Here is a 24,180-nt window from a genome sequence, read left to right on the forward strand (position 1 = left end):
TCCTTTCTCCCCTTTTCTCTCCCTCCTCCTTTCTCCCCTTTTCTCTCCCTCCTCCTTTCTCCCCTTTTCTCTCCCTCCTCCTTTCTCCCCTTTTCTCTCCCTCCTCCTTTCTCCCCTTTTCTCTCCCTCCTCCTTTCTCCCCTTTTCTCTCCCTCCTCCTTTCTCCCCTCTCCCTTTTCTTTTCTCCCTCCTCCTTTCTCCCCTTTTCTCTCCCTCCTCCTTTCTCCCCTTTTCTCTCCCTCCTCCTTTCTCCCCTTTTCTCTCCCTCCTCCTTTCTCCCCTTTTCTCTCCCTCCTCCTTTCTCCCCTTTTCTCTCCCTCCTCCTTTCTCCCCTTTTCTCTCCCTCCTCCTTTCCCCCTTTTCTCTCCCTCCTCCTTTCCCCCTTTTCTCTCCCTCCTCCTTTCTCCCCTTTTCTCTTCCCCCTCCTCCTTTCTCCCCTTTTCTCTCCCTCCTCCTTTCTCCCCTTTTCTCTCCCTCCTCCTTTCTCCCTTTTCTCTCCCTCCTCCTTTCTCCCCTTTTCTCTCCCTCCTCCTTTCTCCCCTTTTCTCTCCCTCCTCCTTTCTCCCCTTTTCTCTCCCTCCTCCTTTCTCCCCTTTTCTCTCCCTCCTCCTTTCTCCCCTTTTCTCTCCCTCCTCCTTTCTCCCCTTTTCTCTCCCTCCTCCTTTCTCCCCTTTCTCTCTCCTCCCTCCTTTTCTCCTCCTTTTCTCTCCCTCCTCCTTTCTCCCCTTTTCTCTCCCTCCTCCTTTCCCCCTTTTCTCTCCCTCCTCCTTTCTCCCCTTTTCTCTCCCTCCTCCTTTTCCCCCTTTTCTCTCCCTCCTCCTTTCTCCCCTTTTCTCTCCCTCCTCCTTTTCCCCCTTTTCTCTCCCTCCTCCTTTCTCCCCTTTTCTCTCCCTCCTCCTTTCTCCCCTTTTCTCTCCCTCCTCCTTTTCCCCCTTTTCTCTCCCTCCTCCTTTCTCCCCTTTTCTCTCCCTCCTCCTTTTCTCTCCTTTTCTCTCCCTCCTCCTTTCTCCCCCTCCTCCTTTCTCCCCTCTTTCTCTCCTCCTTTCTCCCCTTTTCTCTCCTCCTCCTTTCTCCCCTTTTCTCTCCCTCTCCTTTCTCCCCTTTTCTCTCCCTCCTCCTTTCTCCCCTTTTCTCTCCCTCCTCCTTTCTCCCCTTTTCTCTCCCTCCTCCTTTCTCCCCTTTTCTCTCCCTCCTCCTTTCTCCCCTTTTCTCTCCCTCCTCCTTTCTCCCCTTTTCTCTCCCTCCTCCTTTCTCCCCTTTTCTCTCCCTCCTCCTTTCTCCCCTTTTCTCTCCCTCCTCCTTTCTCCCCTTTTCTCTCCCTCCTCCTTTTCCCCCTTTTCTCTCCCTCCTCCTTTTCCCCCTTTTCTCTCCCTCCTCCTTTTCCCCCTTTTCTCTCCCTCCTCCTTTCTCCCCTTTTCTCTCCCTCCTCCTTTCTCCCCTTTTCTCTCCCTCCTCCTTTCTCCCCTTTTCTCTCCCTCCTCCTTTTCCCCCTTTTCTCTCCCTCCTCCTTTTCCCCTTTCCTCCCCCTCCTCTCTGTGAGCTGTCATCCATCCAGATCAGAGCTGTAAATCTGTGAGGTTATACAATAGTTACCAGACAGGAAGGAATATGACAAGATGTAAAACCTTAATAGAAATGTTTTGCATAGAGTATAAATGATTGTCTGTTTTCATGTCAGCTCTATCCTCACATTGTAACCCTTGACTTTCACTGATTAGTCCCCTGACCTGATTGTAAATGAGTGGGGGGGGGCGGCATCATCCTTGGCTCCCATCGACCTCAAGACTGAGCTGTGACCTACCACCCAGAGCTGTAAGACTGAGCTGTGACCTACCACCCAGAGCTGTAAGACTGAGCTGTTACCTACCACCCAGGGCTGCTAGACTGAGCTGTTACCTACCACCCAGGGCTGTAAGACTAAGCTGTTACCTACCACCCAGGGCTGCTAGACTGAGCTGTTACCTACCACCCAGGGCTGCTAGCCTGAGCTGTTACCTACCACCCAGGGCTGCTAGACTGAGCTGTTACCTACCACCCAGGGCTGTAGTAAGACTGAGCTGTTACCTACCACCCAGGGCTGCCTGGCCACCTGTCCTGATGCATTACACCAACATCAGACTGAATACTGACAGTGACTGCCAACATGCATGTCTATGGTTCTAGAATAGACTGCATTAGTGTTTCTCAGCCTTGATCCCTATGGACCCACTCACTGTGTGGATGCTAGTCTTCCCGGCTCCAGCTGGATGGAGGTAGCTAAGCCTGGCAGGTTGACGTCACCTTCCCTGAGACCTGAAGTCAGTCCCTCCTGAAACGTGACCACGGGGTTTTCTGGTTTATACTGATGATGGTTGATTTGGTATCAAACCTAAACAGGTACATAAGCATTAGTTAGAAGCAATTTATCATCACTGCAAATAGTTTTTATTAAAATGAGTTAAGAATAGAGAGTAATAAAAAAAATTAAGCTCACCTTGGCAGTGGCGATTTTAGCATGTAAATCTTGGTAGGGCAAACTCAAGAAAAAACATATTCATGCCAGCAAAGCCACACTACACAATACTAAACAATACATTAATTGCATTATAACAGTGACAAACGATGCACACAAACTGTTAGGGCCTACATAAAGCTGTCTCAACACCTTACCACTGCTACACCTGGTTATCAGCAAAGCCTTGTCTGGCAGCAAAACAGTTCATTCAGCCTCATTTACTGCCCTTTTAAAACACAAAGCTGATATGGCTGACTTGCTTAAACAAATGTGGTTTCTGTTGACAATTGAGATATACAAATGGGACGACGAGCGGATAAGAGGCCATCCGTAATTTCTATTAAGACATTAATGACAGAGCGGACAGACATAGCCAATATAACTGTTTGTTCAGCACTTTTGAAAGGTACAGCGACAGAATTCAGAACATTGGCCGTTCTTACAGTATTCTCCCGGTACACCAAGTCAGAACCGTAGGATAAATAAAGGAGACATATAAGCAGACAATAAAAGCTCTTACAATATTCATGATTACATTAATCTAAAACAGGCTATAGGCTACATGTGCACCACCAAGTCAGAACAGTAGGGGGAAAAGGAACAAATTATTAGAGTGAGGCACATGGGCTACTAACAGCTTGCGACATAACATACACTTAGTATTACTGTCTTAGCTACAATGTATATATGTTACCTATGTGTACATATGTTACGGCTCTCGTCGGAATGAGGATCGGACCAAAGCGCAGCGTGGTAAGTGTTCATGATTTTTATTTAGCAAAACACTCAAACAAATTTACAAAGTGAAAGACGAACAGTTCTGTAAGGCAAATAAACTATATAGAAAACAACTACCCACAAAAACCAGGTTGGAAAAAGGCTGCCTAAGTATGATTCCCAATCAGAGACAATGATAGACAGCTGCCTCTGATTGGGAACCACACTCGGCCAAAAACAAAGAAATAGAAATAAAGAAACTAGAATGCCCACCCTAGTCACACCCTGGCCTAACTAAAATAGAGAATAAAAGCCTCTTCATGGCCAGAACACCCTGGCATATTACATCATTGATGCAGCAGCATACAATTCATTTTTGGACTCACCTTGTTGTGCTGTGCTCACTTCAACAGGAAGGTGGCGCCGCGGTCCTTCGTGGGCTAATTTTGTCATTAAATTTTGTCCTCAAAGTCTGACATTCTCTGGATTTATGGTGCTTTCAAGACAACTGGGAACTCAGAAAAAAAACAAGGTTGAATCATGACATCCGTGATCTTCAGGTCGGAGCTCAAGAAAGAGGCCCGAGTTCCCGACTTGGAATTCCGAGTTGTATGACCGCATTTTCCCAGTCTGAGCTTGTTCAGAGTTCCCAGTTTCCAGTTACGAGTTTCCAGTTGTTTTGAACGCGGCACAAGTCGCGATATTGTGGTGACGCAGTGTTCCCATGAGTGACAGAACACTGAGCCAATCACGGCGCAACTACCAACAACCAACCACCTACGCTGGCTGACCCACCACCACAGAAAGCACTGAGCTAGGCTGAAACATGCATTTTGGAGCTGCCTTACTCAAGAAAGCAAAAAAAGGTTCTCCCGGGTGGCACAGTGGTCTAATGCACTGCATCACCTCTCCCGAGTCCGTACGGGAGTTGCAGCGATGAGACAAGACTGTAACTACCAATTGGATACCACGAAATTGGGGAGAAAAAAAGGGTAAAATAACAAAAATAAATAATAAAATAATTTTAAAATACAAAATAGAGACCATTTTTAACATTGTTTGCAAACTGATATGCAAAATGTATAAATAACATGCAAAACATATATTTTTTTTTTGCTAAACCGGTGGGGCTCAAAACTGCAACCACCCCTTGAATGACGGGTCGCCACTGCACCGTGGCTATATCTAGACAGATGAAAAGCCTGGTTTAATGACCCACTGACAGAGTAAACACACAGTGCTTTGCAGGCAAGAGAGTTAGTTACTACACAGCGGAGTATTTCAACACCCAATGGGTGTTTTATAAGCTCTTTATCCTGGAGATGCTACTGTTGTTGAAACAATGGTCTCTCTCTACCGTTTGTGTGAGAGTTGGTGTTCATGCAACTGTCAATGTCTCAATATACCTTGGTGATCCTTTGATGCTCTTTCAGCCTATGTGGGTAGATGTGTGGGTTTGTGGTTCACTCTGCCCTGGTGTGAGAAACATCGGTGGCTTTTACTGGGACAATCAGTGGTATTCGTTTCCCAGGCAGGGCCTAGACACACTAAAGGATGGAGGGAGGGAGGTGGGTAGTGGGAAAGTGTGCATGTTTAATCCCTGGCATAAAGACCCTGAAAATACCAGTGATGTCAGAAGATGTTGGCCAATGTCTTCAGTGACTGTTACAGATCATACTAAAACTGGAGAAACACGTTGAACTATGTGTTTGTTTAGTACTCTGATCCCATCCCTCAGCACACATGATGCCACAGCTCTATACACTACCCCCTGCAACCACCCTCACCTCTCACCATACACTACCCCCTGCAACCACCCTCACCTCTCACCATACACTACCCCCTGCAACCACCCTCACCTCTCACCATACACTACCCCGTGCAACCACCCTCACCTCTCACCATACACTACCCCCTGCAACCACCCTCACCTCTCACCATACACTACCCCCTGCAACCACCCTCACCTCTCACCATACACTACCCCTGCAACCACCCTCACCTCTCACCATACACTACCCCCTGCAACCACCCTCACCTCTCACCATACACTACCCCCTGCAACCACCCTCACCTCTCACCATACACTACCCCGTGCAACCACCCTCACCTCTCACCATACACTACCCCGTGCAACCACCCTCACCTCTCACCATACACTACCCCCTGCAACCACCCTCACCTCTCACCATACACTACCCCCTGCAACCACCCTCACCTCTCACCATACACTACCCCCTGCAACCACCCTCACCTCTCACCATACACTACCCCCCAGTCTCAGTGAGGAAGCGAGAGGGGGAGAGGGGAGGAGGAAAGAGGGGAGAGGGGAGGAGGAAAGAGGGGAGAGGCTGAGGGGAGGAGAAGAGGGGAGGAGGGGAGAGGCTGAGGGGAGGAGGGGAGAGGGGAGAAGGTGAGAGGCCGAGGAGGGGAGGGGGGAGGAGAGAGGCTGAGAGGAGGAGAGGGGGGGGAAGAGGGGAGGAGGGGAGAGGCTGAGAGGGGAGAGGCTGAGAGGAGGGATTAGTATTTCCTCCCCTCTCCATGCACAGTGGATTATAATAATCTGTTTTGGACTTCTCCTTGAGAAGTGGGTCAGTGGGTCTCTGCTCCTCCCCTCTCTCTTCCTCACTGAGACTGGGACTGAAAGTTGGAGAAAAGGGGGGATTTGGGGGGACTTCTCCTTGAGAAGTGGGTCAGTGGTTCCTCTGCTCCTCTCTCTGTCATGTCATTCCAGGTGTCTGTGTGACTAATACGATGCTTTATTCATGTAAATACTGTATGTTACTGTCATCTATTGTTGTAAATACTGTGTTATTGTAACTGTCATCTATTGTTGTAAATACTGTATGTAACTGTCATCTTTCATTGTAAATACTGTATGTTACTAACTGTCATCTATTCATGTAAATACTGTATGTTACTGTAACTGTCATCTATTGATGTAGGCTACTAGGGTAGTCTAGTGGTTAGAGCGTTGGACTGGTAACCGAAAGGTTGCAAGTTCGAATCCCTGAGCTGACAAGGTACAAATCTGTCGTTCTGCCCCTGAACAGGCAGTTAACCCACTGTTCCTAGGCCGTCATTGAAAATAAGAATTTGTTCTTAACTGACTTGCCTAGTAAAATAAAGGAAAAATAAAAATAAAATAAAATGCTGTATGTTACTGTAACTGTCATCTATTAATGTAAATACTGTATGTTACTGTAACTGTCATCTATTGTTGTAAATACTGTGTTTCTGTATCTGTCATCTATTGTTGTAAATACTGTATGTAACTGTCATCTATTGTTGTAAATACTGTGTTACTGTATCTGTCATCTATTGTTGTAAATACTGTATGTAACTGTCATCTATTGTTGTAAATACTGTGTTACTGTAACTGTCATCTATTCATGTAAATACTGTATGTTACTGTATCTGTCATCTATTGTTGTAAATACTGTTACTGTATCTGTCATCTATTGTTGTAAATACTGTTACTGTATCTGTCATCTATTGTTGTAAATACTGTGTTACTGTATCTGTCATCTATTGTTGTAAATACTGTTACTGTATCTGTCATCTATTGTTGTAAATACTGTGTTACTGTATCTGTCATCTATTGTTGTAAATACTGTATGTAACTGTCATCTATTGTTGTAAATACTGTGTTACTGTATCTGTCATCTATTGTTGTAAATACTGTGTTACTGTATCTGTCATCTATTGTTGTAAATACTGTTACTGTATCTGTCATCTATTGTTGTAAATACTGTTACTGTATCTGTCATCTATTGTTGTAAATACTGTGTTACTGTATCTGTCATCTATTGTTGTAAATACTGTGTTACTGTATCTGTCATCTATTGTTGTAAATACTGTATGTAACTGTATCTGTCATCTATTGTTGTAAATACTGTATGTTACTGTAACTGTCATCTATTGTTGTAAATACTGTATGTTACTGTATCTGTCATCTATTGTTGTAAATACTGTGTTACTGTATCTGTCATCTATTGTTGTAAATACTGTGTTACTGTATCTGTCATCTATTGTTGTAAATACTGTTACTGTATCTGTCATCTATTGTTGTAAATACTGTTACTGTATCTGTCATCTACTGTTGTAAATACTGTTACTGTATCTGTCATCTATTGTTGTAAATACTGTGTTACTGTATCTGTCATCTATTGTTGTAAATACTGTATCTGTCATCTATTGTTGTAAATACTGTTACTGTATCTGTCATCTATTGTTGTAAATACTGTGTTACTGTATCTGTCATCTATTGTTGTAAATACTGTATGTAACTGTCATCTGTTGTAAATACTGTATGTTACTGTAACTGTCATCTATTGTTTGTAAATACTGTATGTTACTGTATCTGTCATCTATTGTTGTAAATACTGTGTTACTGTAACTGTAGTTGATGTTTTTTGTCTCTTATCTTCCAGATGACATCATGCAGCAGGAGAGTGATCGTCTGTTTGCTGCAGACATCGATCCTGACCTCAGGAAACGGTTTGCTTTCCTCTCAGGTCAGTCTTTTTCTTTTCCCTCCATCGCTCCCTCCTTCATAGTTACCTCTCATAGTGGTTCAATCCCAAACATCCGAGTGAGCCAATCCCAACGCTATGCCAAGGCCCTTGAAGATCTCACTTCACAGATGGAAAAAGCTTAAGCAATATGGCAGAAGCTAATAACAGTGAACCATCCCCAAAGCTGACACAGCCACTGATGGAGCAGCAATCATATCACACTGTATGAGTGAAGTAGCTGAGTGAAGTAGCTGAGTGAAGTAGCTGAGTGAAGTAGCTGAGTGAAGTAGCTGGCCTAAACATCAAAACATAATCCGTCGGCATTTTCCTATTTATAAAAGTACAGGGATAGCACTCTGGCTGCCAGATAGAGTACAGCAGGGTTGTTCAAACTGATTTCTGTTGTATGACTTAACTAAATGACTTAACTAAATGACTTAACTAAATGACTTAACTAAACTAAGACTTTTGCAACGATCCGACCTTTGGGGGTAAACTGAGGGAAACCGTTCCACACCAGACCCTTATTTCCAAAGAGTTGGGCCAACTCAGTTTGTTCCGTTACTACGGCGATGCCAACCCAGATAGGGCCCTACATCGGGTTACCACGGATAATAACGGCACATAGACGGCCCGTGAATAATTAATCGACACTGTGATCCACTTGGCAACCTGGCCCGGCAACAGTTAGAAGAGCCAAGTGTGTGTGGCACTATGTGCTGCTGTGATTGGCTGCTGAGTGTGTGACTGAATTTAACACTCCACCCGTTGAGAGCGAGAGTGTGCGTGTGTGTGTGTCTCTAAATGAGTTTCACGAGGTTCAGTTCCTAACTGAGTTTCACAAGGTTCAGTTCCTAACTGAGTTTCACAAGGTTCAGTTCCTAACTGAGTTTCACGAGGTTCAGTTCCTAACTGAGTTTCACGAGGTTCAGTTCCTAACTGAGTTTCACGAGGTTCAGTTCCTAACTGAGTTTCACGAGGTTCAGTTCCTAACTGAGTTTCACGAGGTTCAGTTCCTAACTGAGTTTCACGAGGTTCAGTTCCTAACTGAGTTTCACGAGGTTCAGTTCCTAACTGAGTTTCACGAGGTTCAGTTCCTAACTGAGTTTCACGAGGTTCAGTTCCTAACTGAGTTTCACGAGGTTCAGTTCCTAACTGAGTTTCACGAGGTTCAGTTCCTAACTGAGTTTCACGAGGTTCAGTTCCTAACTGAGTTTCACGAGGTTCAGTTCCTAACTGAGTTTCACGAGGTTCAGTTCCTAACTGAGTTTCACGAGGTTCAGTTCCTAACTGAGTTTCACGAGGTTCAGTTCCTAACTGAGTTTCACGAGGTTCAGTTCCTAACTGAGTTTCACGAGGTTCAGTTCCTAACTGTTTTATGGTTGCTGTTACATGTCTTGCCTGGGAACCTGTTCTTAGGTTGCATACAGTCTGTGTAGAGACTGTTTGTCTTCACATCTCTCTGTCAGTGTGTTTAATAACTCCGTGGTTGCCAGGGGTGATGCGTGTGTTTGTTCATGACAGCTGCCCACCCTATGATGAGGAGTCATATGAGCACACAGCTAAGTCTGATGAAGATGACCCTTGGTCTAGTTGTAATTCATACTTCTACAGCCTTGGTACGCCACTAGAATGACTCCAAGCCCAGCGGATGAGAGTGTGACGCAGCGCTACTGTTTTAGCTGTGTCATTAAAGACTCCTGCTGTGTTTCTGTTCCTTCCAGGTTGTCTCTGTATGTCCTCTCCCCTGGAGGTTGTCTCTGTATGTCCTCTCCCCTGGAGGTTGTCTCTGTATGTCCTCTCCCCTGGAGGTTGTCTCTGTATGTCCTCTCCCCTGGAGGTTGTCTGTGTCTCCAGGCCTTGTTTTGTGTTGTAATCATTAACCTCTGGTCCTCCTCTAGTCGCCTACTCAGGCAGGTGTCTACCTGACACACATACACACATGGTACCAGATGGATCAGGGCACAGTGCTCTGCTTCTGCTCTAGTCGTCTGGTACCAGATGGATCAGGGCACAATGCTCTGCTTCTGCTCTAGTGGTCTGGTACCAGATGGATCAGGGCACAGTGCTCTGCTTCTGCTCTAGTGACACGTCTGGTACCAGATGGATCAGGGCACAATGCTCTGGTTCTGCTCTAGTGGCACGTCTGGTACCAGATGGATCAGGGCACAGTGCTCTGGTTCTGCTCTAGTGACACGTCTGGTACCAGATGGATCAGGGCACAGTGCTCTGGTTCTGCTCTAGTGACACGTCTGGTACCAGATGGATCAGGGCACAATGCTCTGGTTCTGCTCTAGTGGTCTGGCACCAGATGGATCAGGGCACAATGCTCTGGTTCTGCTCTAGTGGTCTGGTACCAGATGGATCAGGGCACAATGCTCTGGTTCTGCTCTAGTGGTCTGGTACCAGATGAATCAGGGCACAGTGCTCTGGTTCTGCTCTAGTGACACGTCTGGTACCAGATGGATCAGGGCACAATGCTCTGGTTCTGCTCTAGTGGTCTGGTACCAGATGGATCAGGGCACAATGCTCTGGTTCTGCTCTAGTGGTCTGGTACCAGATGGATCAGGGCACAATGCTCTGGTTCTGCTCTAGTGGTCTGGTACCAGATGGATCAGGGCACAGTGCTCTGCTTCTGCTCTAGTGGCACGGCTGGAACCAGATGGATCAGGTCAGAGTGCTCTGGTTCTGCTCTAGTGACACATCTGGTACCAGATGGATCAGGGCACAGTGCTCTGGTTCTGCTCTAGTGACACGGCTGGTGCAGAGATTCACACAGACCGCCTGTCTGTTTGTCTCTACTCACACCTGTTCATTTCTCATTCCCTGTTCCCTCCTTTAGCACTAAATCAAGTCAAATTTGATTTGTCACAGGCGCCGAATACAACGGGTGTAGGCTTTGCCGTGAAACGCTTTCTTGCGAGTCCTTTCCCGACAACGCAGAGTTAAAAAGGAAGAATAAAAATAGAAAATACTATTTATTGCAGCCTGCAGAGCCGCAGTAACACCAGGCTTTGTGAGAGAAGACAGATCCTATATCTCATCCTCTAATCTTCCCCTCCCCCACTCAGACTGTCACATGATTCCTCTGGGTCAATGGTTCTCAAAACCTCTCATCGGGACCCCCAGACGTTTCACAAAGGGCTTGATGATTAGCTGACAAGTTGAATCCGGTGTGCTAACTGTGGAATAGTTCAAATACATGGAACAGCTGAGGGTCCCCAAGGAGAGGCTGGAACCGCTGCTCTGTGTGTTCATTCCACTGGGGGGGGTGTATGTTAGCTATATCTATCAGAAGAGTAATGGACATTATGAATATGGTGTACATGAACGTTTTAAAACGCATGAAATTAAAGGATTCCAAAGCTTGTCACTATGTCTATTCTGTGCGGGTCTGAAAGGGTGATATGGGGGGTTGTACGTGCTGTCTAATTGAGGGCAAAATTATTTCCTTGTTGAACAAATTGAATCAATTAATCAATCAAACGTCCCCAATTTCTTTCCCAGGGGGTCGAGCTGAGAACGGCAGTCCCATCATCGTGTTCCCAGAATTCCCTGCTTTTGACGAGCTCCAGGAGGAAGAGTTCCACAACGTGCTGACCTACCTGACCAGTGTGCCCAGGTGACACACACAATGCATTCTTGTCATTACTTTGTATAGTTGAGGAAGTGGTGTGGTAACAATGCCAACCAGCAGATGTCAGTGTAAAACTATTTTCACAGTTCCTTTGTCTGAACAGAACAATGAATCTCCCTACAACAAAGTGAACTTGTCTTATGCAGGACTGTATCTTAACCATTATAGTTGGCATCTATAATACACTTCAACGTTGCTGCAACTGGTACATGTGGTGTATGTCCTGGTACACGTGGTGTATTTTTATTTATTTTTATTTTTTTACCTTTATTTAACCAGGCAAGTCAGTTAAGACCATATTCTTATTTTCAATGACTGCCTGGGAACAGTGGGTTAACTGCCTGTTCAGGGGCAGAACGACAGATTTGTACCTTGTCAGCTCGGGGGTTTGAACTCACAACCTTCCGGTTACTAGTCCAACGCTCTAACCACTAGGCTACGCTGCCGCCCCGTATGTCCTGGTATACGTGGTGTATGTCCTGGTATACGTGGTGTATGTCCTGGTATACGTGGTGTATGTCCTGGTATACGTGGTGTATGTCCTGGTATACGTGGTGTATGTCCTGGTATACGTGGTGTATGTCCTGGCACATGTGGTGTATGTCCTGGCACATGTGGTGTATGTCCTGGCACATGTGGTGTATGCCCTGGCACATGTGGTGTATGTCATGGCACATGAGGTGTATGTCCTGATACACGTGGTGTATGTCCTGGCACACGTGGTGTATGTCCTGGTACACGTGGTGTATGTCCTGGCACACGTGGTGTATGTCCTGGCACATGTGGTGTATGCCCTGGCACACGTGGTGTATGTCCTGGTACACGTGGTGTATGTCCTGGTACACGTGGTGTATGTCCTGGTACACGTGGTGTATGTCCTGGTACACGAGGTGTATGTCCTGGTACACGAGGTGTATGTCCTGGTACACGAGGTGTATGTCCTGGTACACGAGGTGTATGTCCTGGTACACGAGGTGTATGTCCTGGTACACGAGGTGTATGTCCTGGTACACGTGGTGTATGTCCTGGTACACGTGGTGTATGTCCTGGTACACGTGGTGTATGTCCTGGTACACGTGGTGTATGTCCTGGTACACGTGGTGTATGTCCTGGTACACGTGGTGTATGTCCTGGTACACGTGGTGTATGTCCTGGTACACGTGGTGTATGTCCTGGTACACGTGGTGTATGTCCTGGTACACGTGGTGTATGTCCTGGTACATGTGGTGTATGTCCTGGTACATGAGGTGTATGTCCTGGACGTTATGCTTGTCCTGTTTCTATACAGGAACTGTCTTTCTGTCCAGATATCGCACAATATTCTCCATCTCAATAGGAATCCCTGCTATTATCAAATGTTGAATAACAAAAAAAAAAAGTTATAAAATGGACCATATCCTCCCCTCCCCATTAGCTAATGGTGAAACCTTTAAACCCCTGACTCCTGTGGGAGTTGGCCGGAGGGGGGGGCTTGGAGAGACGGAGCATGACTGGTGTGGAGGACAGGAGGTGGCGGTGTTAATGAAAGAGACTCCCTGTGTATCTAATCGGGTCTGTTAGTTAAAAGACTCCAGGGCTCAGCTACTATATGGAAGCAGTTTGTCATAGAAATTAGTTCTGTATAGATGTAATTCCGGACAGATTTGAATTGACAAAACAAGAAAGAAAACATATATTTCTAAGTAATATAGTATCATATACTATCCATTCGTTACAGCCGGGGGGAACCCATCTGTATCAAATGCATGAATGAGGTTCTACCTGAGATGTATATATTCAGTTGTGGTGTGTGACTGGGTGATGATATGTGTGATCATGTTACTAAGACCAGAGGGTATTCATAAAGCAGACAACTCTCCTGTGGATACTGCCGCCCTCCAGCCCCATGTACCTCTGATGTGAGAGAGAGATGGATTCTCCAATTACCTTGAAGGAACTACAGGACAAAATAAAAACTCTCCAACCCTCAATGAAATGATCAAATATACAGACAACAAATTCCAAATAGCTATACTAAAACTCTTTTAACATCATCCTCAGCTCTGGCATCTACCCCAATATTTGGAACTAAGGACTGATCACCCCAATCCACAAAAGTGGATACAAATTTGACCCCAATAACTACCATGGGATATGCGTCAACAGCAACCTTGGGAATATCCTCCGCATTATCATTAACAGCGGACTTGTACATTTCCTCAGTGAAAACAATGTATTGAGAAAATGTCAAATTGGATTTTTACCTAATTATCATACGACAGACCACGTATTCACCCTGCACACCCTAATTGACAAACAAACAAACCATAACAAAGGCAAAGTGTTCTCATGCTTTGTTGATTTCAAAAAAGCCTTCAACTCACTTTGGCATGAGGGTCTGCTATACAAATTGATGGAAAGTGGTGTTTGGGAAAAACATACAACATTGTAAATCCATGTACACAAACAACAAGTGTGTGGTTAAAATAGGCAAAAAACACACACATTTCTTCCCACAGGGCCGTGGGGTGAGACAGGGATGCAGTTTAAGCCCCACCCTCTTCAACATATATATCAACGAATTGGCGAGGGCACTAGAACAGTCTGCAGCACCCGGCCTCACCCTACTAGAATATGAAGTCAAATGTCTACTGTTTGCTGATGATCTGGTGCTTCTGTCCCCAACCAAGGAGGGCCTACAGCAGCACCTAGATCTTCTGCACAGATTCAGCCAGACCTGGGCCCTGACAGTAAATCTCAGTAAGATCAAAATAATGGTGTTCCAAAAAAAGTCCAGTCCCCAGGACCACAAATACAAAATTCCATCTAGACACTGTTGCCCTAGAGCACACAAAAAACTATACAACCCTTGGCCTAAACATCAGCGCCACAGGTAACTTCCACAAAGCTGTGAACGATCTGAGAGACAAGGCAAGAAGGGCATTCTATGCCATCAAAAAGGAACATAAAATTTGACATACCAATTAGGATCTGTCTAAAAAATACTTGAATCAGTTAGAACAAATTGCCCTTTATGGTTGTGAGGTCTGGGATCCGCTCACCAACCAAGAATTCACTAAATGGGACAAACACCAAATTGAGACTCTGCACGCAGAATTCTGCAAAAATATCCTCTGTGTACAACGTACAAGTGTCACGTCCTGACCTTAGTTCCTTTTGTATGTTTCTATTTTAGGTTGGTCAGGGCGTGAGTTGGGGTGGGCATTCTATGTTTTTGTTCTATGTTTGGTATTTCTATGTGTTTGGCCTGGTATGGTTCCCAATCAGAGGCAGCTGTCAATCGTTGTCTCTGATTGAGAACCATACTTAGGTTCGTACTTAGGTTCATTATTTTGTTTTGTGTATTCAGTTAATAAATGAACATGGACACTTAACACGCTGCGCATTGGTCCGATATTTCATACTCGTCGTTAGACGATGAAGAGATCCATTACAACAACACCAAATAATTTACATTTACATTTAAGTCATTTATCATAATGCATGCAGAGCAGAATTAGGCCGTTAAATTCAGCAACCACCTAAAAGGAAGTGATTCCCAGACTTTCCATAACAAATCCATCACCTACAGAGAGAGGAACTTGGAGAAGAGTCACCTAAACAAGCTGGTCCTGGGGCTTTGTTCACAAACACAAACACACCCCACAGAGCCCTGGGACAGCACACAATTAGACCCAACCAAATCATGAGAAAACAGAAAGATAATTACTTGGCACATTGAAAAGAATTAACAAAAAAACAGAGAAAACTAGAATGCTATTTGGCCCTAAACAGAGAGCACACAGTGGCATAATACCTGACCTCTGTGACTGACCCAAACGTAAGGAAAGCTTTGACTATGTACAGACTCAGTGAGTATAGCCTTGCTACTGAGAAAGGCCGCCGTAGGTAGACCTGGCTCTCAAAAGAAGACAGGCTATGTGCTCACTGCCCACAAAATGAGGTGGAACATGAGCTTCACTTCCTAACCTACTGCCCAATGTATGACCATATTAGAGAGACATATTTCCCTCAGATTACACAGATCCACAAAGAATTTGAAAACAAACCCGATTTTGATAACCTCCCATGTCTATTGGGTGAAATACCACAGTGTGCCATCACAGCAGCAAGATTTATGAGCTGTTGCCACAAGAAAAGGTCAACCAGTGAAGAACAAACACCATTGTAAATACAACCCATATTTATGCTTATTTATTTTCTCTTTTGTACTTTAACTATTTGCACATCGTTACAACACTGTATATATACATAATATGACATTTGTAATGTCTTTATTATTTTGGAACTTCTGTGAGTGTAATGTTTACTGTTCATTTTTGTTTATTTCACTTTTGTATATTATCTACCTCACTTGCTTTGGCAATGTTAACATATGTTTCCCATGCCAATAAAGCCCCTTGAATTGAATTGAGAGGAGAGAGAGGGGGTGCTTTCTTTCTCTATTGTGCTCTCTAGCTAGCTTCCCTCGCTTTCCTTCTCTTTCTCTGTGCCTCTCCCTTTCTCTCTCACTCTTGCTTTCTCTCTCTCTCTCTCTCTCTCTCTCTCTCTCTCTCTCTCTCTCTCTCTCTCTCTCTCTCTCTCTCTCTCTCTCTCTCTCTCTCTCTCTCTCTCTCTCTAGCGCACTCGCCAGACCAAAAGCGTGAGTGACTATAAGGGGGTAGAAAGAGGGAGCTGGAAGAGGAGATATAAAAGAGAAAGTGGGGGTGTAGACGGGGTGTCCTGGGTGTTTAATTATTATGAGTTTATATCTGAATCAGAGTGTTGTATTTGAGAGAGAGAGAGAGAGAGAGAGAAGAAAGGTGTGTGTGCGCACTACTGTCATGGCGGCAATTGAATTAATGACAATTTTGCAGTTCCCTCACCTACCACATAAAGGGGGATGGATCCCATCTCATTTTCCATCAGATGTCCCGCCCCCCTCTGCTTATGAGCCATTCAAATACACTACCGCCACCGCTGTCCATCACCCATATGCTGCTCTGTGATAGGCTACGGGGGAGCAGCAGGAGATGCAGGGCTGAGTTGATTGGCTGGTGTAGAGAAGCGGGTAGGCAGAGGAGCGTTGTTCTAGGGGGGGGGGGCTTGGTGGTTGGCTCCCGTTCTATCAGAGCTGTAAACAGAACACTGGTGCTTAACAAACGGGATCTGCAGAGAGGGAAAACCAGAATAACAGAGAAAAGGAATGGGAGAAGGAGATTACATTCTATTGAGGAGGTTTTGGGAATAACATTTGGGAATAACAGACGTATCCTGTCGTGTGACATCAATGGGATTAACCTGAGGAAGAGGCAACATTTTGGTAGTGTGTTTTCTACCGTGTGTGTGTGTGTGTGTGTGTGTGCACAGCAGGGTGATGGATGGATGATGGATTTGCTCATGGCTGTGTTGATGTACATGGACCACCTCAGCAGCATTGACTCTCACATTTCTGTGTGTGAGGTTGTCTCTCTTGTTAAGAGCATCTGCTAATTGACTGAGATGTAAACGTGTGCTGCCAGCGACACTCTCCTCGTACTTTTGTACACATTCTACACACACACACACACACACACACACACAGGGATTGAGCGGGCCGTTCTAATGCCACTGCCTGTGGGTAGCCTGTGATCTTGGCGCAGTCAAGGGTCCTGTCATTAGGAGGATACACACATACACACACATCCATGTAACCGTGGTAACATGCACACACATCCATGTTGCTGTGGTGACCGTGTCTCGCTCTCCTGCAGTGTGACAGCGTCTGGAGTGGGCTTCATCCTGGTCATCGACCGCCGCCAGGACAGATGGACCGCCGTCAAGGGGACCCTGCTACGCATTGCAGTGAGTAACCCACCGTGTGTGTGTTTGTGTGTATGCACGCCTCGTTATGCTGAGGATGTGTGTGTGTAATCTATTAGGACATACACTTTAACAGGTGTTCGAGATGTGCTGAGCGACAGGAAACCTTTGTATATCAGAGTAGTGGCAGAGTGCAGCCTTCTCTGTGAGGTGTCTGGCGAAGCTGTAACTACTAGCCTAGTTCTGCAGGAGGAGACTGTAGCATCTCCTCCTTTCAGATTATACAACATCACACTCACTTCAACCTGCAGGAGGAGACTGTAGCATCTCCTCCTTTCAGATTATACAGCATCACACTCACTTCAACCTGCAGGAGGAGACTGTAGCATCTCCTCCTTTCAGATTATACAACATCACACTCCCTTCAACCTGCAGGAGGGCACTAGCATCTCCTCCTTTCAGATTATACAACATCACACTCACTTCAACCTGCAGGAGGGCACTAGCATCTCCTCCTTTCAGATTATACAACATCACACTCACTTCAACCTGCAGGAGGGCACTAGCATCTCCTCCTTTCAGATTATACAACATCACACTCCCTTCAACCTGCAGGAGGGCACTAGCATCTCCTCCTTTCAGATTATATAACATCACACGCACTTCAACCTGCAGGAGGGGACTGTAGCATCTCCTCCTTTCAGATTATACAACATCACACTCACTTCAACCTGCAGGAGGGCACTAGCATCTCCTCCTTTCAGATTATACAGCATCACACTCACTTCAACCTGCAGGAGGGGACTAGCATCTCCTCCTTTCAGATTATATAACATCACACTCACTTCAACCTGCAGGAGGGGACTGTAGCATCTCCTCCTTTCAGATTATACAACATCACACTCACTTCAACCTGCAGGAGGGGACTAGCATCTCCTCCTTTCAGATTATATAACATCACACTCACTTCAACCTGCAGGAGGGGACTGTAGCATCTCCTCCTTTCAGATTATATAACATCACACTCACTTCAACCTGCAGGAGGGGACTGTAGCATCTCCTCCTTTCAGATTATACAGCATCACACTCACTTCAACCTGCAGGAGGGCACTAGCATCTCCTCCTTTCAGATTATACAACATCACACTCACTTCAACCTGCAGGAGGGCACTAGCATCTCCTCCTTTCAGATTATACAACATCACACTCACTTCAACCTGCAGGAGGGGACTGTAGCATCTCCTCCTTTCAGATTATACAACATCACACTCACTTCAACCTGCAGGAGGCCACTAGCATCTCCTCCTTTCAGATTATACAACATCACACTCACTTCAACCTGCAGGAGGGCACTAGCATCTCCTCCTTTCAGATTATACAACATCACACTCACTTCAACCTGCAGGAGGGCACTAGCATCTCCTCCTTTCAGATTATACAACATCACACACACTTCAACCTTGACTAGGGAGGGGATAGGCTGATTTGAGTAGGGAGGGGATAGGCTGATTTGAGTAGGGAGGGGATAGGCTGATTTGAGTAGGGAGGGGATAGGGTGATTTGACTAGGGAGGCGATAGGCTGATTTGACTAGGGAGGGGATAGGCTGATTTGACTAGGGAGGGGATAGGGTGATTTGACTAGGGAGGGATAGGGTGATTTGACTAGGGAGGGGATAGGGTGATTTGACTAGGGAGGGGATAGGCTGATTTGACTAGGGAGGGGATAGGCTGATTTGAGTAGGGAGGGGATAGGCTGATTTGAGTAGGGAGGGGATAGGGTGATTTGACTAGGGAGGGGATAGGCTGATTTGACTAGGGAGGGGATAGGCTGATTTGACTAGGGAGGGGATAGGGTGATTTGACTAGGGAGGGGATAGGGTGATTTGACTAGGGAGGGGATAGGCTGATTTGACTAGGGAGGGGATAGGCTGATTTGACTAGGAGGGGATAGGCTGATTTGACTAGGGAGGGGATAGGCTGATTTGACTAGGGAGGGATAGGCTGATTTGACTAGGGAGGGGATAGGCTGATTTGACTAGGGAGGGGATAGGCTGATTTGACTAGGGAGGGGATAGGCTGATTTGACTAGGGAGGGGATAGGCTGATTTGACTAGGTAGGGGATAGGCTGATTTGACTAGGTAGGGGATAGGCTGATTTGACTAGGTAGGGGATAGGCTGATTTGACTAGGTAGGGGATAGGCTGATTTGACTAGGTAGGGGATAGGCTGATTTGACTAGGTAGGGGATAGGCTGATTTGACTAGGTAGGGGATAGGCTGATTTGACTAGGGAGGGGTAGGCTGATTTGACTAGGGAGGGGGTAGGCTGATTTGACTAGGGAGGGGGTAGGCTGATTTGACTAGGGGGTGATTTGACTAGGGAGGGGATAGGGTGATTTGACTAGGGAGGGGATAGGCTGATTTGACTAGGGAGGGGATAGGCTGATTTGACTAGGGAGGGGATAGGGTGATTTGACTAGGGAGGGGATAGGGTGATTTGACTAGGGAGGGGATAGGCTGATTTGACTAGGTAGGGGATAGGCTGATTTGACTAGGTAGGGGATAGGCTGATTTGACTAGGTAGGGGATAGGCTGATTTGACTAGGTAGGGGATAGGCTGATTTGACTAGGTAGGGGATAGGCTGATTTGACTAGGTAGGGGATAGGCTGATTTGACTAGGGAGGGGATAGGCTGATTTGACTAGGGAGGGGGTAGGCTGATTTGACTAGGGAGGGGGTAGGCTGATTTGACTAGGGAGGGGGTAGGCTGATTTGACTAGGGAGGGGAGGGTGATTTGACTAGGGAGGGGATAGGGTGATTTGACTAGGGAGGGGATAGGGTGATTTGACTAGGGAGGGATAGGGTGATTTGACTAGGGAGGGGATAGGGTGATTTGACTAGGGAGGGGATAGGGTGATTTGATAGGGAGGGGATAGGGTGATTTGACTAGGGAGGGGATAGGGTGATTTGACTAGGGAGGGATAGGATTTGACTAGGGAGGGGATAGGCTGATTTGACTAGGTAGGGGATAGGCTGATTTGACTAGGGAGGGGATAGGGTGATTTGACTAGGTAGGGGATAGGCTGATTTGACTAGGGAGGGGATAGGGTGATTTGACTAGGGAGGGGATAGGGTGATTTGACTAGGGAGGGGATAGGGTGATTTGACTAGGGAGGGGATAGGGTGATTTGACAAGGTAGGGGATAGGGTGATTTGACTAGGGAGGGGATAGGTGATGAACATGAAACACCCACAATGAGTTCCAGGAATCATCATCATAATAACTTGATACAGGCTTCACATCTGGGATCTTCATAATATTGGTAATAAATGCAGAGTTATGAAACAGAGAAACAAAACATAAATATTACTTTTCTATAAATATAACATTGACTAATGTTAACCTTTTAGCTCACCCATCTCCCATCAGCAAACCATAATGTCTCCATCATTCTCCTTATATGGGCCTGTCAGCCCCCCAATAATAATGGACTATTCCAGCCATAACGGCCCATTCCAGCCAATTGGATATGTCCATGTGACAAGGGAGGGGAGGAGGCTGGTGTTGAGCTGTTAACATTGCTGAGGTAGGACAGTCATCCTCTGTAAGCCTCTGTTAAGTGTGGGTGTGTTCATTGATTTTCCTACAGTGATAGTAGTGTGTAAACAGGCTGGGGAAACCTGCTGATTAGTAGAGGACAGTATCACTGTGGTGGGTCCAAGGGCAAAGGCACACACACATACATTCTCACCCACTCACACCCTCAAACATGAAGTGTCTGTGATTTTGATTGTGATTGTGATTACCAGTATGAGGAGCAGAGGGTTGGTGTCATTACTCACCCCTAGGCACTGCACTGCATGGTACTGAAGCAGGGGGGTAGAGGGGCTGAGCTATGGAGAGGAGGAGGAGGGAGGCAGGGGTAGAGGGGCTGGGCTATGGAGAGGAGGAGGGGGAAGCAGGGGTAGAGGGGCTGGGCTATGGAGAGGAGGAGGAGGGAGGCAGGGGGGGTAGAGGGGCTGGGCTATGGAGAGGAGGAGGCAGGGGGGGTAGAGGGGCTGGGCTATGGAGAGGAGGAGGAGGGAGGCAGGGGTAGAGGGGCTGGGCTATGGAGAGGAGGAGGGAGGCAGGGGTAGAGGGGCTGGGCTATGGAGAGGTGGAGGGAGGTGGGGGGAAGTAGGGAAGTAGAGGGGCTGGGCTATGGGGAGGAGGAGGGAGGCAGGGGTAGAGGGGCTGGGCTATGGAGAGGAGGAGGAGGGAGGCAGGGGTAGAGGGGCTGGGCTATGGAGAGGAGGAGGGAGGCAGGGGGGGGGTAGAGGGGCTGGGCTATGGAGGGAGGCAGGGGGAAGTAGAGGGGCTGGGCTATGGAGAGGGAGGCAGGGGGAAGTAGGGAAGTAGAGGGACTGGGTTATGGAGAGGAGGAGGAGGGAGGCAGGGGGAAGTAGAGGGGCTGGGCTATGGGGAGGAGGAGGGGGCGTGCAGGGGGGAGGGAGTGGGGCTGGGCTATGGAGAGGAGGGGGAGGAGGCAGGGGGGGTAGGGGGCTGGGCTATGGAGAGGAGGGGGAGGGAGGCAGGGGGTAGAGGGGCTGGGCTATGGAGAGGAGGAGGAGGGAGGCAGGGGTAGAGGGGCTGGGCTATGGAGAGGAGGAGGAGGGAGGCAGGGGTAGAGGGGCTGGGCTATGGAGAGGAGGAGGGAGGCGGGGGTGTAGAGGGGCTGGGCTATGGAGAGGAGGGAGGCAGGGGGAAGTAGGGAAGTAGAGGGGCTGGGCTATGGGGAGGAGGAGGGAGGCAGGGGTAGAGGGGCTGGGCTATGGAGAGGAGGAGGAGGGAGGCAGGGGTAGAGGGGCTGGGCTATGGAGAGGAGGAGGGAGGCAGGGGGGTAGAGGGGCTGGGCTATGGAGAGGAGGAGGGAGGCAGGGGGAGTAGAGGGGCTGGGCTATGGAGAGGAGGAGGGGGCGGGGGTGGGGGGCTGGGCTAGAGGGGCTGGGCTAGAGGGGCTGGAGGGAGGCAGGGGGAAGTAGAGGGGGACTGGGTTATGGAGAGGGAGGCAGGGGGAGGCAGGGGGAAGTAGAGGGACTGGGTTATGGAGAGGAGGAGGAGGGAGGCAGGGGGAAGTAGAGGGGCTGGGCTGGGGAGGAGGAGGGGGAGGCAGGGGAGGGAGTGGGGCTGGGCTGGGAGAGGATGAGGAGGAGGAGGGGGGTGTGTGAGAGAGATGGTACCTGCTAGGGAGATGAGCAGCATGGGGAGAGATAGTAGTGGTGTCAGGCCACTCAGCTGGGTGTGATGGGGAGAGATAGTAGTGGTGTCAGGCTACTCAGCTGGGTGTGATGGGGAGAGATAGTAGTGGTGTCAGGCCACTGAGCTGGGTGTGATGGGGAGAGATAGTAGTGGTGTCAGGCTACTCAGCTGGGTGTGATGGGGAGAGATAGTAGTGGTGTCAGGCTACTCAGCTGGGTGTGATGGGGAGAGATAGTAGTGGTGTCAGGCCACTGAGCTGGGTGTGATGGGGAGAGATAGTAGTGGTGTCAGGCTACTCAGCTGGGTGTGATGGGGAGAGATAGTAGTGGTGTCAGGCCACTCAGCTGGGTGTGATGGGGAGAGATAGTAGTGGTGTCAGGCTACTCAGCTGGGTGTGATGGGGAGAGATAGTAGTGGTGTCAGGCTACTCAGCTGGATGTGATGGGGAAGAGATTGTAGTGGGCGCAGGCTACTCAGCTGGGTGTGATGGGGAGAGATGGTCGTGTCAGGCTACTCAACTGAGTGTGATGGGGAGAGATAGTTGTCAGGCTACTCAGCTGAGTGTGGTGGGGAAAGATAGTAGTGGTGGCAGGCTACTCAGCTGGATGTGATGGGGAGAGATAGTGGTGTCAGGCTTCTCAGCGAGGTGTGATGGGGAGAGAGAGTCGTGTCAGGCTAATCAGCTGAGTGTGATGGGGAGAGATAGTTGTCAGGCTACTCAGCTGAGTGTTATGGGGAGAGATAGTTGTCAGGCTACTCAGCTGAGTGTGGTGGGGAGAGATAGTTGTCAGGCTACTCAGCTGAGTGTGGTGGGGGGAGAGATAGTGGTGTCAGGCTACTCAGCTGGGTGTGATGGGGAGAGATAGTGGTGTCAGGCTTCTCAGCTGGGTGTGATGGGGAGAGATAGTGGTGTCAGGCTTCTCAGCGAGATGTGATGGGGAGAGAGAGTGGTGTCAGGCTTCTCAGCTGGGTGTGATGGGGGGAGAGATCGTGGTGTCAGGCTACTCAGCTGGGTGTGATGGGGAGAGATAGTGGTGTCAGGCTTCTCAGCTGGGTGTGATGGGGAGAGATAGTGGTGTCAGGCTTCTCAGCGAGGTGTGAAGGGGAGAGATAGTCATGTCAGGCTACTCAGCTGAGTGTGATGGGGAGAGATAGTTGTCAGGCTACTCAGCTGAGTGTGGTGGGGAAATATAGTAGTGGTGTCAGGCTACTCAGCTGGGTGTGATGGGGAGAGATAGTTGTCAGGCTACTCAGCTGGGTGTGGTGGGGAAAGATAGTAGTGGTGTCAGGCTACTCAGCTGGGTGTGATGGGGAGAGATAGTTGTCAGGCTACTCAGCTTGGTGTGGTGGGGAAAGATAGTAGTGGTGTCGGGCTACTCAGCTGGGTGTGATGGGGAGAGATAGTTGTCAGGCTACTCAGCTGGGTGTGGTGGGGAAAGATAGTAGTGGTGTCAGGCTACTCAGCTGAGTGTGATGGGGAGAGATAGTTGTCAGGCTACTCAGCTGGGTGTGGTGGGGAAAGATAGTAGTGGTGTCAGGCTACTCAGCTGAGTGTGATGGGGGAGAGATAGTTGTCAGGCTACTCAGCTGGGTGTGATGGGGGAGAGATAGTTGTCAGGCTACTCAGCTGGGTGTGATGGGGAGAGATAGTTGTCAGGCTACTTAGCTGGGTGTGATGGGGAGAGATAGTTGTCAGGCTACTCAGCTGGGTGTGATGGGGGAGAGATAGTTGTCAGGCTACTCAGCTGGGTGTGGTGGGGAAAGATAGTAGTGGTGTCAGGCTACTCAGCTGAG

General features: G+C 47.8%; 1 protein-coding gene across 11 annotated transcripts in view; it reads left to right on the forward strand.

Moving 5' to 3' along the window:
* mcf2la (mcf.2 cell line derived transforming sequence-like a) overlaps positions 1-24,180 on the forward strand; it is a 75,856-nt gene that overhangs the window by 26,191 nt on the left and 25,485 nt on the right. For all 11 annotated transcript variants that reach the window (XM_046323523.1, XM_046323516.1, XM_046323520.1 and 8 more), the window contains 3 exons: positions 7,645-7,728; positions 11,236-11,350; positions 17,098-17,188. In XM_046323523.1, the coding sequence (XP_046179479.1) occupies positions 7,653-7,728; positions 11,236-11,350; positions 17,098-17,188 (282 nt within the window). In that variant the 5' untranslated portion in view covers positions 7,645-7,652. The remainder of the gene's footprint in view (positions 1-7,644; positions 7,729-11,235; positions 11,351-17,097; positions 17,189-24,180) is intronic.

This window comes from Oncorhynchus gorbuscha, linkage group LG23, assembly GCF_021184085.1.
Source record: "Oncorhynchus gorbuscha isolate QuinsamMale2020 ecotype Even-year linkage group LG23, OgorEven_v1.0, whole genome shotgun sequence".
NCBI lineage: Eukaryota > Metazoa > Chordata > Actinopteri > Salmoniformes > Salmonidae > Oncorhynchus > Oncorhynchus gorbuscha.